An 18,820-nucleotide genomic window follows, 5' to 3' on the forward strand; every position below is an offset into this window, starting at 1 on the left:
AAAAATTCTGTGCACAATATTTTAAAATTCTGCATATTTTATTTGTCAAAATAACACAATATAATCATGCCACTTTCAATTATTTTGGTAATTTATTTCAAAATACCCGTCAGCAAGTATGTCTGTAACAGTACAGACAAATAAAAAAAAATCAGGAAATATTTTTTTTAACATAATTAGTTACTAGGCATATTAATACAGAACTCTGAGTAATCATTCATTTAAACTGCAATACAGAAACTTATTTTTCACACCCCTCAGAAGCAGCCCAAAGGGTTGGGGGAGTCAGGGGTAATGGAGGAGCTGAGGGAGGGGGAAGTAATTGCTGGGAAGGAGCCTGGGAGTTAGGAGGAATGTTGGGTGTGGATGGGAGAAATATGGAACAGTTTTTTGGGGGGAGGGTGTCTTGTTAGGAGGCTGGGGAGTCTCCCCCATTGCAGACCCCCCTCTGACCCCATCCCCATGTGGCCCTGCACCCCTACTTCCATTCATCCCCTGACTCTATCACCTCACTAACTCCTGTGCCCCACCTATCTATCCCCCCACTAGCTCTTCTGAACCCCAGTCTTTGTGATCTCCCCCTAGCAACCGTGTTCCCTGCTCTTTTCCCTTCTTCCCCCCTGTGCCTTCTCTGGTCCCGCAGGCAAGGCATTGAGGAAGGCAGCCTCTGCCCCTTTCCTCTCTGCAGGTAGGTAGTTGCTCTGGCTTGTGAGCCAACTGCCCTCTTCTGGTCCCACATCCACCCCTGGTGGGTGAAAAGTGTAATTGCAGCATGATCCCTATCACTGCTTCCCTTCACCTCCAAATTCTGTGCTTGTGCAGTGGTGCAAAATTCCCCCAGGAGTAGTTCCTGCCCCAGAGATCTTACAATCTAAAGTATTTTTGCTTTTTAAAGTCAAAATTATATTAAATTATTCCTTTTGAAGTGAGATGCATTATTCTGACAACAAAATGATTAGCCCTTGCAGAAAAATCTATAACAAATGTATTGATTGCATTGTTCTACATCAGTAAAAATGGGTAAAGTGTGTGTGTGTGTTTGAGAGGGAGGAACAGCAGGGAAGGGGCTGTTTGTGTTCAGCATTAGAAAATTACTAGAAATTTGAGGGTCATAGCTTACTTAATTCTAAACAATGTAGATTGAATTCTAAAGGTGAAAATTACATCATTTGATGAAAATATTTCTATAATCTGGCTGTCAGGAACAAATAAGGGAGTGGACGATGGCATGTATTCAAGCTCTTGTATGGCATGTGTCTGACACCACTGGACTTCAACAAGTTCCCAGTATTTCCTATAACTAATTTCTTTAGAATTAAGTAAAACTGCAGTAATTGGTTTGAAGGTATATGTGTATTTGGGAATTTCTGCTTATACATTAAAAACTAAAATAACTCGTGTGTGTAAATCCTTCAGGAAATAAATCAGGCAGGATTTACTGTCAAGTAGGATTTAGCTTTAGATTTACTGTCAGGATTTACTGTCAAGTAGGATTTAGATGAGGAAAATGTACTTTAAAGTTTCTCTCTACCTAGATGTTATCAGCTATTGAGGCTGATAATCAGTGTCACAATTGGGAAATATTAATTTCCCTTTATAGAGTTAGAGACTAACTGCATTTTTCTGGATTCTGAAATGCACATTGCAAAGCATATTGTGGAACATATTTGAAATGGAGTAAAATTTTAGTTAACATGAACGTTTTTCCTGGCTTAGGTTCCCCTGTAACAATGGATAGAATAAATATAATTTCCACATGGGATACACTCATTAGATTTAATTTTTTCTTCTTAAAGAAATATTATTATTATTATCCCGGTAACAGAATAGGCTCACTACTATTAATATTTTTGTTACTGCACAATAGTACCATAGGATTTGGCTTCAAGAAAATTAAAATAAACCATACAAACAGAAGAGTTTGGTCCTAGGCTGGACCTCTAATATTCTATTTCTCACCAGTTGATGAAAAGATCTGGCAGGGCAGATGACCCACTTCATACTTTTTCTCCTGTTGTAACTAGGCAAGAGGGATAGCTGAATTGTCTGGCTTGGAAATCAGGAGCTATCAATAATTGCAGCAGACAGGATTCTTCATTCATTTTTTATAAATGGTGGAAAGGAACAAAGAAATAAATAGTATAAAGACAGATTACTCTGAGCTTTATCTAGCTCAATGGCTGCTACAAAAAATCATCCAGTGGTTCACACCAACTGCATCTCCTTTAGGAGTTTATTGATAATCACTTGCATGTATTTTTAAACACAAAAGTATGTTTAATATGAATTCCTTGAAATCTGTTCTTCAGAAAAGAGTATCTTTTGAAAATGTCCATACTACTGTGATACCAATAACTTTAATCACCAACTAACTCCTCTCATTAATAGGCACTCCCATGTATTTAAGGGAGTGATTTGTTATGCCAGAGGGGATGAATATGAATAACATTTTTTTTTCTTTCCCTTTCAGAAATGTGTAACTGAAGAGTGTTTCTTTTTTGAGCGCTTGGAATCAAACAACTACAACACTTACCGGTCACGGAAATATTCTGATTGGTATGTGGCACTGAAAAGAACTGGACAGTACAAACTTGGACCAAAAACTGGACCAGGGCAGAAAGCTATCCTTTTTCTTCCAATGTCTGCCAAGAGCTGATTTCAGTGGTAGATTCTATAGTCTATGCCACAACACACTAAAGTGGTAGTTTCCTCCACTCCTTCCAAAAGTAGTAAAGTGTGAGCAAATATTTGATAACTGCTTTTGCAGATGTCTGATTACTAAATATGTTTGTATAATATAACCTTGATGTTACTGTATGTTTTGAAACAATTGTGCCAGTGTCCAGAGGAAAAAGCACCAGGAAAATGTATAGAAACTTCAGTATCCGTGCTTCACGTATTTTCCTCTAGTTAGAGCTACTATATTAGCCTTATGTTAGCCTTGCAGTGTAAAGGAAACTTAAAGATGTGCACACATTTACAGGAATATTTACCTTTTAAAAGAAATAATATATATATCTATATATCTTACTAGAAAATAAAAAAAGTAAATATTGAATTCAGCAAGAACAAAGTCCAGGAATATTTTTAATATGGTACAAGTAAGCCCACAATTTAAAACAATCAATTCTAAATTATGAATTTAATTAAATGTGAAGCTTATTAGAATTCTGTCGTGTTTTTATAAGTATCTGGCAGCTCCCTATGGTACAGCTTATAAAATAGGCCTGTGTAAACAGCTGGAAATTCTCTCATGGTTATATCAATCTTATCAAACCCTTCTCTGTATCCATAAAGTAGCAGTTTAGCTACACTGCTGGTGATGGGAGTAGTGTCTTTGGTCTTGGCAAGTTCCTCAAGATCCATCCATTCGCACCTCAAGCATTCCTGCTGGCAGAAGCTGATGTTGAATGAGGAAGGCTGCAGGCGACAGATGATATACATATCTGATAACCCAAAGGCTCCAGGGTGCCTATGTTGCTGCCTTATGCTTAAGAGGGACTTGAACTCTGACTTAATGCCAGTCTCTTCAAAAACCTCTCGAACTGCTGTGTTTCCTAGATGGAGAGAAATATTCCTACAGTACATGTAAGAGGAGACTACATTTCAAGAACTGTTCATAGTGAAAGATTTCCAACTCATAAAGCATCGCTGATGGTAACACCTTTTTGAGACCGTAAAGGCTATAAACTCCAACACTACAGTAAGCTCAGTTTTTGGCCCTTTGAACGAAACTAATTGTAATGGACTACTTTGCTTTTCTTGTGGATAACCTACAAAATGATGAATGTTCCTTAATACTGTACAAGTATGGTAGCTCTGAAACTGATGCACCAATGCAGTATACCCAGCTCTTGTCTAAAGATATTTGCTAAATATTTTCAGTTCTCTTTGATCCTAATTAATACATTTTTAGGTTTACTTTCAATGGCTGATCTTCCTGTTGCATCTGAGGACTTTCAATTATATCTGATTGTGGGAACAAATCAATTAATTCAGTGGCACAAGTACACAATTTATCTTACAGATGTAAGTGTGCAAACAAACTGGCCTACAGAATGAAGGAGGACCTCACCCTTCTTGCAAAGTTATCCTTAAATGTCTATAATGACATTTCAGTTATATTATTTTGCTAACATACCATGAAATCTATTGATGCATGGGAAATTCATACAGATAATTCCTATTAACTTTGCATATGTAAATCTTTTGTACACTGACCAAGAGGAGATAAAAACCTCTTATATTTCTCATTATAAAAATCAATAGGAATGGAGAAAAAAAATCCGTTAACTTGGGCCCCAGTCCAGGAATGTCCTTGAGCACAGGTATAGTGCTACTGAAGTCAGTGGGACTACTTGTGCTTAAAGTTAAGCACATTTTTAAGAACCTTGCTGAGTCAGGGTCTAAAAACAGCTAATGGCTGGCAGGGTAACTCATTCACTCTTTCAGTGCTTAGACCCAGTCTCTCCACTAACCAAAAGCTAGAGTTACCTCCGAACAGCAATCAAAATCAAAGATCCCAGGAGGGCTCTAATATCCTCTTCTGCCAAAATTTAGCTGTTCCTAGGCCTTGCAAAACTTTACAAACCTACTTGGGTGGAGTATTTTTTGGATGGGTAAATAGAATTATTAGATTTTTTTTTAATCCTCATGGCAAGGGATGTGACTCTGTTTAGTCTGTGATGTAAAATGCCCATGTCTAGTTTGCAAGGCAACTTGCTGTAGTTAATTAGGAATTAGAATGTTGGTTTATATTTAACAGAATTACATTCATTTTAATAATGCCTGCAAATCACCATCTTGAAAAGTCAGAAGTACAGAAGATATAAATTTTGGATTTATTTTAAAACCACTGAAAATAATTTCAGGACATACAGTAGCAAACCATAAGCAAAATCTCTAACAGCCTTTCTTATAGACAATAAACATTTATATAGAAATGGCCCTGATCCTGCAAACACTTCATGTGTGTTTTAAAGTTAAGCACATTAATAATTGCATTGCATTTAATGGGACTAGTTGCGTGAGTAAAGCTTGACACATGAGCATCTCTTTGCAGGACTGGGCAGGGGGGCATTAGTATATAAATATGTCTGCAGAACATTTTATTACAATATTAACTACACAGAACTTGGGGGAGTGAGGGGGGAGGAGAAGGGCACGGAAGTGCTCGGATTCCATGTCTCTGACACAGTTGTAGAGATTACTGACAGTCTGATCCATTACCATGCCTGGCTCCTCTGGGCTGGAATCACTGGAAGTCCTAATGGAACGTTCATCCAGTCTTCCTTGGTTAGAACAGAAGTGGAAATGAAGCAAACTCCCTACAGTGTATTTGTGTAGTACTCTTTGAACTTAAAGGGGGAAAGGAGTAAAAGGATAGAAATCAGGGATGCTGAGAGAGACCATGCTAAAATCATTAGACCAGGGATTTCAGTCTAGATTTGAGCTTTGCTTCAAGATAGTGTCTTATTGTAGTTCCCTTATTTTTTTTTTAATATTTTAAAATGACAAGTTAAAATGGAAGGAACATTTAGGTCTTGAGCTTCAATAATTGGCAAGCCCCAAAATGCATGCAATTTAGTGCTTAATTTGTTCACATAACTACCACAGCTGCCTGTGCAAACTGGTACGTGTGAATAAACACTGATCTGCAAGCATGGTAACTGCACTCCTACATTTTTGAAAGGTAGGCTCTTAAATGTTTGAGGCTTAATGTAAATGATGGAAAAATAAAGTTCTGTTATATTTCATGCTTCATTAATTTATATCTGTTAAAATATAATAATAAAAATAACTGCTGCATCACATCTTAATATTTTAATAGGGGCATGAGGGGAACTTTAACGAACATATCTTCCCCAGTTTTTCTGATACCTATTTGCTGTCACCCTAGCAACATTTACAGAGGGCAGGGATAGCTCAGTGGTTTGAGCATTGACCTGCTAAACCCAGGGTTGTGAGCTCAATCCTTGAGGAAGCCACTTAAGGATCTGGGGCAAAATCAGTACTTGGTCCTGCTAGTGAAGGTGGGGGGCTGGACTCGATGACCTTTCAAGGTCCCTTCCAGTTCTAGGAGATAGGATATCTCCATTAATTTAATTTACAGCCTCACCTATTTTTTTAGAGGGATGGGTCCCTGGCTCTCCTGTGTACAACATTCCTACAGTGGAGCCATGCTCATGCTGGCCATTCTTTGCCTATCAACAATGTAAAAATTCCTTCAAAGTCCTCTATCTTGGACCCTTCCCTTTCAATCCTCCTCTAACCAGACTCCCTTTTTGGTACAAAGTATACAGCATATATTCATGGCATTATGTACGCCTCTCCAAACATAAATGTTTGACATGTAAGTGCATGTTTCACAAAATTATACATGCAACATCAAATAAAGCTAAATTCTGTAATAAATATTTGAAGGAACAGCATTAGTTCAAATGAAATTAGTTAGTTTAACTTCTGTGCCAGGGAAGATAATGGAACAAGTAATTAAGGAAATCATCTGCAAACACTTGGAAGGTGGTAAGGTGATAGGGAATAGCCAGCATGGATTTATAAAGAACAAATCATGTCAAACCAATCTGATAGCTTTCTTTGATAGGATAACGAGTCTTGTGGATAAGGGAGAACCTGTGGATGTGGTATACCTAGACTTTAGTAAGGCATTTGATACGGTCTCGCATGACATTCTTATCGATAAACTAGGCAAATACAATTTAGATGGGGCTACTATAAGATGGTTGCATAACTGGCTGGATAACCGTACTCAGAGAGTTGTTATTAATGGTTCCCAATCCTGTTGGAAAGGCATAACAAGTAGGGTTCTGCAGGGGTCTGTTTTGGGACTTGCTGTGTTCAATATCTTCATCAACGACTTAGATATTGGCAGAGAAACTACGCTTATTAAGTTTGCGGATGATACCAAACTGGGAGGGATTGCAACTGCTTTGGAGGACAGGGTCATAATTCAAAATGATCTGGACAAATTGGAGAAATGGTCTGAGTTAAACAGGATGAAGTTTAACAAAGACAAATGCAAAGTGCTCCATTTAGGAAGAAAAAATCAGTTTCACACATACAGAATGGGAAGAGACTGTCTAGGAAGGAGTACGGCAGAAAGGGATCTAGGGCTTATAGTGGACCACAAGCTAAATATGAGTCAACAGTGTGATGCTGTTGCAAAAAAAGCAAACATGATTCTGGGATGTATTAACAGGTGTCTTGTGAGCAAGACACGAGAAGTCATTCTTCCGCTCTACTCTGCTCTGGTTAGGCCTCAGCTGGAGTATTGTGTCCAGTTCTGGGCACCGCATTTCAAGAAAGATGTGGAGAAATTGGAGAGGGTCCAGAGCAGAGCAACAAGCATGATTAAAGGTCTTGAGAACATGACCTATGAAGGAAGGCTGAAAGAATTGGGTTTGTTTAGTTTGGAAAAGAGAAGACTGAGAGGGGACATGATAGCAGTTTTCAGATATCTAAAAGGGTGTCATGAGGAGGGAGAGAACTTGTTCACCTTAGCCTCTAAGGATAGAACAAGAAGCAATGGGCTTAAACTGCAGCAAGGGAGGTCTAGGTTGGACATTAGGAAAAAGTTCCTAACTGTCAGGGTGATTAAACACTGGAATAAATTGCCTAGGGAGGTTGTGGAATCTCCACCTCTGGAGATATTTAAGAGTAGGTTAGATAAATGTCTATCAGGGATGCTCTAGACAGTATTTGGTCCTGCCATGCAGGCAGGGGACTGGACTTGATGACCTCTCAAGGTCCCTTCCAGTCCTAGAATCTATGAATCTATGAAATATGTTACAGCAGTACATGAAATTGCATATAATGACTGAAGGGCTAGATCCACAAAGAGGACTTAGGCATTGCAGTGCTCAGTCTAACATTTAGGCACCTTGCCATCTAGTGGAAGCCACAGCCCCAAGTCAGGCGTCCACTCTCCTTGTACAAGACATGAGGAGTGTTAAGCACCTAAGAATGGGACCCACAAAAGCCAGCAAGATGAGTAGGTAGCTGCCTAATGTAGCCAGTAGGAAATGCCAAAGAAAAGGGTATAACCTAAGTCAGTGGTGGGCAACTGGCTGCATGCAGCCTGTCAAGGTAATCCGCTGGTGGGCCGCTAGACAGTTTGTTTACATTTGCATGGCCGCCTGCAGCACCCCAGTGGCCGTGGTTTGCCGTTCCCGGACAATGGGAACTGTGGGAAGCGATGGGGCCACAGGGACCTGCTGGCCACTGCTTCCCACAGCTCCCATTGGCTAGGAATGGTGAACCATGGCCACTGGGAGCTGTGGGCAGCTGTGCAAATGTAAACAAACTGTCTGGCGGCCCACCAGTGGATTACCCTGACGGGCTGCGTGTGGCTGACAGGTTGCCCACACTGGCCTAAGTCTTGCCCCTTAAAGGGACCTAGGTGCCTGAGTCTGGGCCAGAAGGAGAGTCCTTCTCTGCTCTTGATTCACAGCTCTGAACCCTCTCTTGGAGTTAAGGGCATAAGTCCTTTGCTGCAACAAAGCAACAACCACAATGAGAGGAAAGATGGTGGTCCGCCCTCCCCCCTTCTTATAACCTCACGCAGCTGTATGCATGCTGAGTGGCAGAAATTTAGGTGCCTGGGGATTTTAGGTGCCTACAGGGTGTAACAGCTGAGCAGAGATTTTGAGGATTTAAAATTTTGAGTTGGGTGCCTAAAGTGGCAGGTAGGCCCTTTTGAGGATCTAGCCCAAAGCTGAGATGTATAGTGGGAAACTACTGTCCTGTCCATTGTAATGATGAACTGTAGAGTTTGTGGCCTTGGACACTGAGGGAGAGAATACATTGGTGGCTAAGGTGCAGGACTAGGAGTCAGCATGTGGGTCCTGTTCCCAAGGTGTTTCTATATTACTCCGGCAATGAAGTTAACCTCTTTTTGCCTGATCTTACTCATTAGTACTATGCAGATGATACTCAAAAATCTGAAATAGTATTGTGAGGAAAAATTTATTAACATATGAGCGCAGAGTGTAGTACTGCCCAGTAGAGGTAACTTTTTAACCCAAAACCTACATACTGTTTCTTATATACAGAAAAACCTCCAGTCTCTCTTTTTTTTTTTTTTTTTTTAAACCTGTCGTTTGCATAAACTTCTGTATTGTGAACTAATTGGTCCTGTAACCCTTTAACAGAACTTCAGCAGTACTGTAGTATTAACAACCATCTACATCACATTAGCTTAAGTGAAGTATTTCCTCAACTCATAGTGTCAGCTCACCTTTACTTTAAGAGTAATTATTACTATTTGTAATAGAGTCTCCTGCTGAAAGCGGGGACTCATTGTGCTAGTACTATGTACTTCTACATAGTCAGAGACAATTCCTGTCCCAAAGAGTTTCCAATCTAAACAGCCAAGACAGACAAAATGTGGGAGAAGACATGTAGTTATTCCCATGTTAGAGATAGGAACAGTGTGTCAGGAATACTCAGAATATTGCTGAGTTTATCACCTGGTGCTTCAGGCTGTGCTTGAAGTATTTTAATTCATTTATTTCTATGCCATATTCACCTTCCTTACACTTTGGGTTCATATGACTCAATGTCAAATAAACCTAAAAATCAAACATTGCTCTATGTGAAAATGTAGAAAAATGTGTTAAATGAAGGGCCTTTTCACCCTGAATATGGTGAAGCATCAGGTATCCTCTGCTGAAGTGTCTGTGTTAGGATGCAGGATCATGTCACCCCACCTCTCAGACACCAATTTTAAACTGATATTGACCATCACAAGAGTAATCCTGCAAAACTACTTTGGGCTACATACTTCTGTGTCAGCCAACTAACAGAGGGCACAACTCAGTAGACTTCAAGGAGTTGTGACTGCTTATGCTGCTGATGTATTTGAAACATTGTTCAGAGACTTACCAATGTCTTCACCTGGGTCTGACAGGCCTCCTGGAAATTTCCATGCATTTGTAGTCTATAATGGAGCAGAAATATTAGCAAGGTATACAATCTGTTTTGTTCTCCTAATACAAAAGGACAAAATGATTCCTCTAGAATTCCTAATCACCCTAATAGGTACGTGAATTTTTTAAAGGTGGTGACATGTTAATTACTTCTATAATTATCAGTTAAGATTTAAATAGAACTTCTGTTTTTGCTAATGTGATCAGACAGTTACCTGTCTACATGAAATATTGGAAGAAAACATCTACTGATTGAAAATATAAACTGTCTAACAGTCATTAGACAAAGTTGCTGCTAGTTAACTAGTTAAAAGAAGTAGTTGGACATGAAAGAAGCTGCTACAGATATAGACTGTATAATCTTATATTTAATCACTAATGTATTCTACTTCAGTGTTTTTTTGGCTTTTTAAAAATAAATGTACATATTTAATCTTCAAATAGATATTATGATTGTAGTATTGTTCTATACTGCACTGGCTTTAAAGTGATTTAGTGTCTGTAATAACCATGAAGTGTAACTTGTCATTTGTTTTCATGGAGTAGAAAAATAAAATCAAGACCTTTTTTGTGTATGACCTCAATACAAAATCATTTATTGAAATTCAGCAGAATCAAGTTGAATAATTAGCAGCCTTGGCATTGTAATTGCAACTGATAAACATGGACAAGATCCTGCAGTTGTTGTATTAGGCCCTATACATTTTTTTTTTAAACTAATTGCAGTTAAAAAATGTTACCAGACAATCTACTGAGATTAATGTAGAAAAAAATTAAATTATCCTGGGGGAGGAAAGGGTATTTTTTCTTGGAGTGCAAAGCAACTATGTACTTCCCATTGATTTATATTGGAAAACATGATCTCTGGGCTCTCCTTACGAGCTTGGACAAAAGTTTAGAATAATTAATAATAAAAACTGTAGAGGGACAATGCATATATGTCCACTGGCATTCAGATTTTGTTTTCTGTGCCGGGAAATCTTTTACTGTGTAATTGTCCTCATTCATGACACCACACAATGAGCTCTTAAACTATTTTGAGATCGCAGCATGCAGTATACATCATCACATAAATGTGCTCAGGTGATTTTTCAAACTTTGAAAATATCAACTTATTGAAGTAAACTGGTCATCTTTGGGAAAATGTCATTTTTGTGGAAGGGGGCGGGGGAACAAAAACAAAAAACCTAAGAACACAAGCCTGGTCACACTGGGTCAATGTTCCTGTATCCTGTCTTCTGACAATGGCTGGTGCCAGATGCTTCACAGGGAATGAACAGTAGTTATTCAGTGATCCTGTCATCCAATCCCACCTTCTTGCAATCTGAGATGGAGACACCCAGAGCATAGGGTTGTGTCCCTAACCATCTTGGCGAACAGCCATTGCTGGACCTGTCCTCCATGAACGTGTCTAGGTTGTTTTTTTTTTTTAACTCTGTTATACTTTTTGGCCTGGCAATAAGTTCCACAGGTTGACTGTGCACTGTGTGAAATACTTCCTTATGTTTGTTTTTAAGTCTGCTACCTATTAATTTAATTAGGTGACCCCTGTTTTTTGTGTTATGTGAAGGGGTAAATAACACTTCCCCCCCCCCCCCCCCCCGATGCCATTCATGATTTTATAGATGTCTATCCTATCCTTCCTTAGTAGTCTCTATTCTAAGCAGAACAGTCCTAGTCTTTTAAATTTCTCCTCCCATGGAAGCTGTTCCATACCCCTAATTATTTTTGTTGCCCTTTTCCTGTACATTTTCCAATTCTAATTTATCTTCTTTGAGATGGGGTGACCAGAACTGCACACACTATTCAAGGTGTGGGCACACCATAGATTTATACAGTGGTATTGTAATTTCTGCTTTATTATATATCCCTTTCCTAATGGTTCCTAACATTGTATTAGCTTTTTTCACTGCAGCTGCACACTGAGCAGATGTTTTCCAAGAACTATCTATGATGACACTAAGATCTCTTTTGAGTGGTAACTGCTAATTTAGATCCCATCATTTTGTATGTCTACTTGGGATTATGCTTTCCAATGTGTATTACTTTGCATTTATCAACATTGAATTTCCTCTGCCATATTGTTGCCCAGTCACCCAGTTTTGTGAGATCCCTTTGTAACTCTTAACAGTCAGCTTTGGACTTAACTATCTTGAGTAATTGTGTATTGTCTGCAAACTTTGCCACCTCACTGTTTACCCCATTTTCCAGACCACATCTGAATGCTGAACAGCATAGGTCCCAGTACAGATCCTTGGGGGACCCCGCTATTTACCGCTCCACTCTGAAAACTGACCATTTAGTCCTACCCTATATTTCCTATCTTTTAACCTTACTTTGCTTAAGAGCCTTTGATGTGGGACCTGGTCAAAATCTTTGCGAAAGTCCAAGTGCACTATCTCAGTTGAATCACCCTTGTAAACGTGCTTGTCGACACCCACAAGGAATTCCAATAGATTGGTGAAGCATGAGTTCCCTTTACAAAGGCTGTGTTCCCTACTTGATAGGTAAACAATTTCTTGGTCTAATTTACTTTTGTTTAGATTTTCAATGACAATGGACATTATTAACTTCAGCTCCTGTATTTAGTGTTATGCTCTTAGTAAAAACTGTTTCCCCCCATGCTTCCCCCATTTTTTTTCTTCCTCACTGGTTGCATATCATGTCAGTCTTATTCTAGCAAAGAGAGCTGGATGTAGGTGGCCCTGGATTCTGCCAATTCCATGTTGCGTCACCTGAGAATGAGTTGTTGTAGAGTGATACAAAGTTCACCCCTCTCCGTTTAAAGTTCAACATTCTGCCCTGATAGCATCCCCTACCTTTTGTTGGCCCAGGGATAGAAGAAAATGACCGTTTTGGTCCAAAGGTTTGACACCATGTGCAGCAATGTTTTGTGCAGCCTCCAAGAAGAAGACTAGCTCAAGTTTTTTGTACTGAAGGGTGGCTGAGGCAGGAAGTCAAACTTTGAAATGTACAATTTTTTTTGAGAACTTTAGGAACCAATTTCTTTTTCTCCATCACAAATGTAAAGGAGGTATAGTTCTTGGGTTGGTGGTGGTTTTTTTTTTTTTTTTTTTTTTTTAGATTTGATGATTTCTTGAGTTATCTTAAAATTTAAGCAGGTTATTCTTTATTGTTACACACACACGCTTGTGTGTGTGTTCTCTCTCTCTCGGTCTCTCTAAGGACTAGGAAAATATTTCTCTATCTGTATTTTCGTCACTTATGCTGGAAACTCTTTCCACCTATAACAAGAGCCAGTTTTGGATCTTGCAGATTGCATGCCAAATTTATGCATTAACTGGCAACTACTCAAAATGAGCTTGGAGGCCCCACTATACAGAAGTCCTTACAGTTTTGCTTTACAGCTAATAAAAATAACAAAGTTAATACTTTACTTCCTGTAGAGTGGTGCCGCTCTTCCCTGAACTCTTGCATTACCAATTCAACATATTGTATAATTGTGCCTGCCTATGAATATACACTTTCATTTAAGTTCATTAGCTTTGCTGCATCTAGCTGTGAACTGAACGAAAGCTTAGCTTAGTTACTGAGAACAAATCTGTGACTAGTTATTTCACCATGGGGAAAATGTAGCTGGTAGGATGCTGGCTTAGATCTAATGACTGACAAAATGGAAACTGATGCATCCAATTACACCTTATGTTGCCATTTGCAGAAAATGTCTGATAGCTCCCACCTAATTATAGGTAGCCTATGCTGTTATAGTGGAGAGATTTGAATTAAATTTCCAAAAGGTTATTCAATTACAAAAACACTGCCTTCAACTAAAATACAAATAACTTTCATTCGTTTTGTTCTTGAATTTAGCACATGAAATGGTAGAATGGCTCAAGAGCCTGGTAACGAAATAAGGAGCCTTTCACCACTTGATGGCTGGCTTAAGTGTAGGTATCCTTGGTAGTGACTGGAAGCCATTACTGTGTGATGGATGTTTGGTGGTCTCAATCCAGTTCCACATCACAAAAACCACCATCGCTGCAACTGACTCTTATGCTTGGCAGCCTCAGCAGGGAGGCCAAGAATGAAAATGTATATGAGAAATTAACTAACTTCACATGCTTAGTGATGGGTTCCTCTATATCCTGATCAAAGCATGTTGTTAATTATTTCATGTCTATAAGGTCTGGCACTTTACAAAACAAACAAACAAACAGAATCCCTGTCCCAGAGTTTACTGAGAGCTATTGACTTCATTGGGATTCTGCAAATGCCTGCATGGATCCAACTGCAGGACTCGTGCTGAAGTTAGGATATGGTCTATACCGGGAAAGAGTGATTGGGTGGGGAAGACAAAGGTGAAGATCATATAGTCATGAGGTTGCATGGGTAAATAGAACATGTGTTTTGAATTACACTGTGTTTTGGGTTCTTTATTAATGGAGGGGTGAGGGTGTCTGAGCAGACCCATTTTCAAGGGCGGGTGAGTGGGGGGAATTTGCATGGATAGTGCCTGTACTGTAGCTGTTCTGTAGCTTTTAGTCTAATACCAATCAAGCCCTTTCAATAAACATTCCCTGCCCCTGAGCACACTTCGAAGAAAATAAATATACCAGTGAAATGTTTGACAGGTATGCCAATGGCTAGAGGAAAACTTTTTAAATGGAATATTTTTTCAGAAAAATATAGCTTATTTGTATATTCTGTAATACTATTCCCTATCCCATTTTTGTTTGGGGGCTTTTGCCTTAAAATAATTTTTTTTTTTTTTTTTTTTAAATCTGTCACTTAAGACTCAGCTACAGGGGGAGTTATTCTGAAAGAGGTGTCCCTGACTAACTCCCTGGGCAGATCCTCTTGTATTCAGGAATGAGTGTGCCTTGTTCTTGTTTATCTTAATCTGCCTTGGATGTAGATTAAGCTAACTTGGAATAAGACAATCTTATTCCTGAATAAAAGTGTGCCCACACACCTATTCCTCTTTAAATTCATATCCTAATTTCATGCAAATTTATTTCCTAGAGTAGACAAACCCTTGGGTCCAAATCCTGGAAAAATTTATGCACATGCATAATTTTACTCAGAAGTAGTTTCACTTTAGTTCATGGGACTACTGCTGTCAGTCAAGTTATGACTAATGTAAAAACTAAATTACTAATAAGTAATATGTTCAATTCTACTATATCAGGACGGTAACTTGGAACTTTCTGATGCCTCAGAGGATTCTCATTTTAAGATGGGCAAAATAAGCATCTATGCCAGATGAACCTATAGGAAACAAAATTGTATTATGCAAATATCTTTCTTAAAAATTAACAAAAGAATGTCCCCCTCCCCCCTTCTCTGAAAGAGACAAAGTGGTCTCTAAACAGAATAATTTTCAAACATTTCCATGGAATGTTGGCAGATATTTATATTTGTGTTCTTTTTAAGCAGAGCAGAGATAAACATATGCTCTAGATGAAAAACAGGAGCTCTATGAAAAAGTAGTCTGTGCCTTTTTTTAGAAGAAACTGTGCATCCTTTTTTAATGGCTTCTCTCATTGGATGTGAAAATAGCCTCTCACTTGCCTCAGCAACCCCTGCAAGCTGTACCTGCCACAGCATCGTTCTTGCTTCCTTGAGGCAGCAGAGACAGAGTTGTAACTAGAATGCAACTTTTTCACCTATTGAAGACCACTTTACGTGTCCTCCGCCTTATTTTTCCTTTATAGCAGGCATACTCACTACATCCATCTACTAGCTAGGAAGGCAGGCAGCTTCCTATGAGGCAGGAGTATTATTTTTGGGGCAGCTGCTGCTAGATGTGAACTTGTCTATATTGGCACAGTGCTTGGCACAATCCACTAAATAAGTTGGCTGCAACCCTCTTAACAGTTTGATTAAAATGGCTTCTGCCAAACAAATTATTGCTTTTAAAGTAAGTATATATAAAGGGGCTTTACAATATACATTGGACATGAAACTATACTGGGCTAATTAGAGTATTTAATGACTAACTACATTTAAAAAAACTCTTTTATGTCAATTTGGTCACTGTTAGTGGTAATCTGGATGTTAGAGAATGCAAATGTAACAAGGTTATTAACATCAGAGTGTTATGTTTAAAGTGGTAAATATCCAAATATTTGATTTGTTTTGAGTGTCCTGCACAATAAAACTATCTAAGCAATATTTTCTTTCCCATGTCTTATTTTAGATTGAGTCCAGGTGTATTTCTCTAAAAGGCAGCATTCTCCATGTTTTCTTGTAAACATAAATACAATCACTAACAAATATATGTTCAGTTATGAGGGTTGTGACACAAACAGATGTTAATAGGCAGGATTTCAAAGTTATGTCTAAAATTTTAGCTGTACCTCACAGGACTCTGCTTCCCCCCCGAAACCCACCTCCATTTAACAAGAGATGAAATAAAAAGAGCACAATTCCATTCAGGTTTAGAGTAAGGCAAGTTAGCCTTATCAGCCAAGGGAATTTCTTTGCTTTAGTTTGTGTCACCGCCTTGATGTTTCAGCATGGCTTTCTCCTCTCTGAAATTCCATGTTTTCATAAAGAAGGAATTATGCTCTGTTGTGCAAATGTGTAATTGGATGATCATTAACCTGCTAGACAGGCTGTTGTGTCCATTTGGCTGTCATGCAGTCTGTGCTAAAATTCTTAATGCAATTGTATTTGAAAAAGTCTCTGAAAATGCTCAGTAGATGCTGAAGGGTATGCTTGTGTTCATTTTAAACAAAATGTGATTTAGAAGGTCCGTATGCATAAAGAAGCATGTTGTGGCTCACCACCCTAGGAACATTCTAGAAAAGGCCAAGGGAAGGGGGGTGAGCTCAACACATGGAGTGGAGAAGTATAATCTTGTGATGAACAAATCTAGGGTTACCATCTGTCCGTAATTCCCCAAACATGTCTGGCTTTTGCATCTCTAAATAGCCATCCGTGAGGAATTGGTAACAAGGTTAAAATGTCCGGGGGGTTTTTCTCCCTCGCCTCCCTTCCATGCAGAGTGAGGTTACTGATTGGGCGGCTGGGCCGATTGACCCACTCCCATTGGCCTCCAGCAGCCAGAGCCCTCCCCTGCTCCCCCCCTCTTTCTGTCTGCAGCCCTGTGTAACACACAAACCAACCCACTGGGCAGCGTGTTTTGCAAACACGTGGAGCCAGAATGGTAAGGGGAGTCGGGGGGGGGGAGCAGTCAGGGAGCTGGGGGGTGTTGGATGGGTCCCCAGCCTCCACCTGCCACCTCCCCTCTGCGTGTCACCTCCCCCGCCTGCTTGTACTGCCAGAGCCAGCAGCAACTGCTTTCTGCTGCCCCCGGGTCCTAGCGTCCCCCATCCACTAATGGGAAGACAGGCTGCCCTTACCCTGCCCTTCCACCCTAGCCCTGAGCCTCTCCAACACCCCAAACCCCTCAGCCTCAGCCCCCTGCACCCTAATCCTCTGCCCCAGCCCTGAGCCGCCTCCTGCATCATGAACCCCTCATCCTCAGACCCACAGCCCTCACCCCTGCATCCCCTCCTATCCCCAAAATCCTTCCCAAACCCCTTGCCCCCTTTCCACACACCCCCTCCTGCCCTCAAACTCCCTCCCAAAGCCTGCACCCCCTCCCTTTGCACTGCCTCCCACCCCCAAACTCCATCCCAGAGACTGCACACCTACCCCCTGCCCCAGCCCGGAGCCTGCACCCAGCACCCAAACTCTATCCCAGAGCCTGCACCCTACACCCCTCCTGCACCCTAATCCCCAGCCCAGGACCTGCACCCCAGATCTCCTCCCCGCACCCAACTCCCCTCCCAGAGCCTTAGGCAGGTGGCGGGGAGTGGGTTCTGGACACCACCAAAATTTCTACAACCCTGCCACCCATGCGAGTGGATAAGGGTCGGGGCAGTCAGGGGGTGGGAAGTGGGAGGGAGTGGCTGGGGTGGGGGGTTGGGCTAGGGTGGGGCTTCCCCCCCCAGTGTCCTCTTTTTTGATTGTGGAAATATGGTAACCCTAAACAAATCCATATATGGAAAGGTTAAATATGATTGGCTAAAGGTTTGTGTTATGTAACTTGCTATGTTACTGCCAAGTGCTATAAAATAGCAATGGGAGGGGCTCCTTGTTAGAGGAACTCTGGCTGATTTTTGTACCAGGGGCTCTCCCTTTGTGCACACTGAATAAAGTCTTGTTGAACTGAATTGAATGAAGTATCAAAGGCCCTTGATTCTGCCCGGCATCTGACTCATTTGGTTATTATTGGGAACCACAAAATCCTAACAGTTTCTTGGTGCAGCGAGCCGGATGAGAAATATCCTTCAGGATCACGACCTACAATCAAATTAGAGGGTGAGTTTGTTCATTTTTTTTTATTTGGTTGTGTCTCTCTGACCTGACTGGTGACTCTCATACCTTTTGTAGTAAGCAAGTCTTGGTGTTGGGGAATTCAAGGGGTTTGTTGCAGTTTTGAAACAGTTAGGTCACAGTCTTAAGACATTGTACTTAGTGTGGGGGCTGGTTAAACTGTAAGTTCCTCTGACTAAGTGTTGTTGAAGTGGGAAATCAAAGAGGCCATAAGGACCAACAGTTGGTGTAGGGGCAGGCATAGCCATAAGTACCTCTAGTTAATGTGTTGGCTGGCCCAGATCTCCTAATTGTAAATTGTAATTGTGCAGATCAAATAAATTGGAAAATGGATCAATCTGCTAATTGGGCATTTTAGTCTGGGGTGTTTGATTTGAATAAATTATTAAAATTTGGAGACTGGACGATATTTAGATAGGAAAAAAAAGGGAAAGATGGAGATATAGTGATCCACAATATGAAGAGTGTATAATTAGTGCTTTTATAACTATTGTAGCAGTAAGTTTTAGTTTTCTTGTTGAGATATTTTGGCTATATGGCTGAATAAAGAAGGATAACCACCCCCC

At 40.1% G+C, this 18,820-nt stretch overlaps 2 protein-coding genes across 2 annotated transcripts in view; one reads left to right on the forward strand and one right to left on the reverse strand.

Moving 5' to 3' along the window:
- Nucleotides 1-2,983, forward strand: part of FGF2 (fibroblast growth factor 2) — a 92,898-nt gene extending 89,915 nt beyond the window's left edge. The window contains exon 4 of the mRNA XM_054030779.1: nucleotides 2,471-2,983. Coding sequence (XP_053886754.1) covers nucleotides 2,471-2,656 — 186 coding nt within the window. The 3' untranslated portion in view covers nucleotides 2,657-2,983. The remainder of the gene's footprint in view (nucleotides 1-2,470) is intronic.
- A 91-nt stretch (nucleotides 2,984-3,074) lies between these two features.
- Nucleotides 3,075-18,820, reverse strand: part of NUDT6 (nudix hydrolase 6) — a 33,332-nt gene continuing 17,586 nt past the window's right edge. Inside the window, exons 4-5 of the mRNA XM_054030926.1 lie at nucleotides 9,904-9,958; nucleotides 3,075-3,557 (exon numbers count right to left, since the gene is read on the reverse strand). Coding sequence (XP_053886901.1) covers nucleotides 3,163-3,557; nucleotides 9,904-9,958 — 450 coding nt within the window. The 3' untranslated portion in view covers nucleotides 3,075-3,162. The remainder of the gene's footprint in view (nucleotides 3,558-9,903; nucleotides 9,959-18,820) is intronic.

Source organism: Malaclemys terrapin, chromosome 5 (genome assembly GCF_027887155.1).
Source record: "Malaclemys terrapin pileata isolate rMalTer1 chromosome 5, rMalTer1.hap1, whole genome shotgun sequence".
Lineage (NCBI taxonomy): Eukaryota > Metazoa > Chordata > Testudines > Emydidae > Malaclemys > Malaclemys terrapin.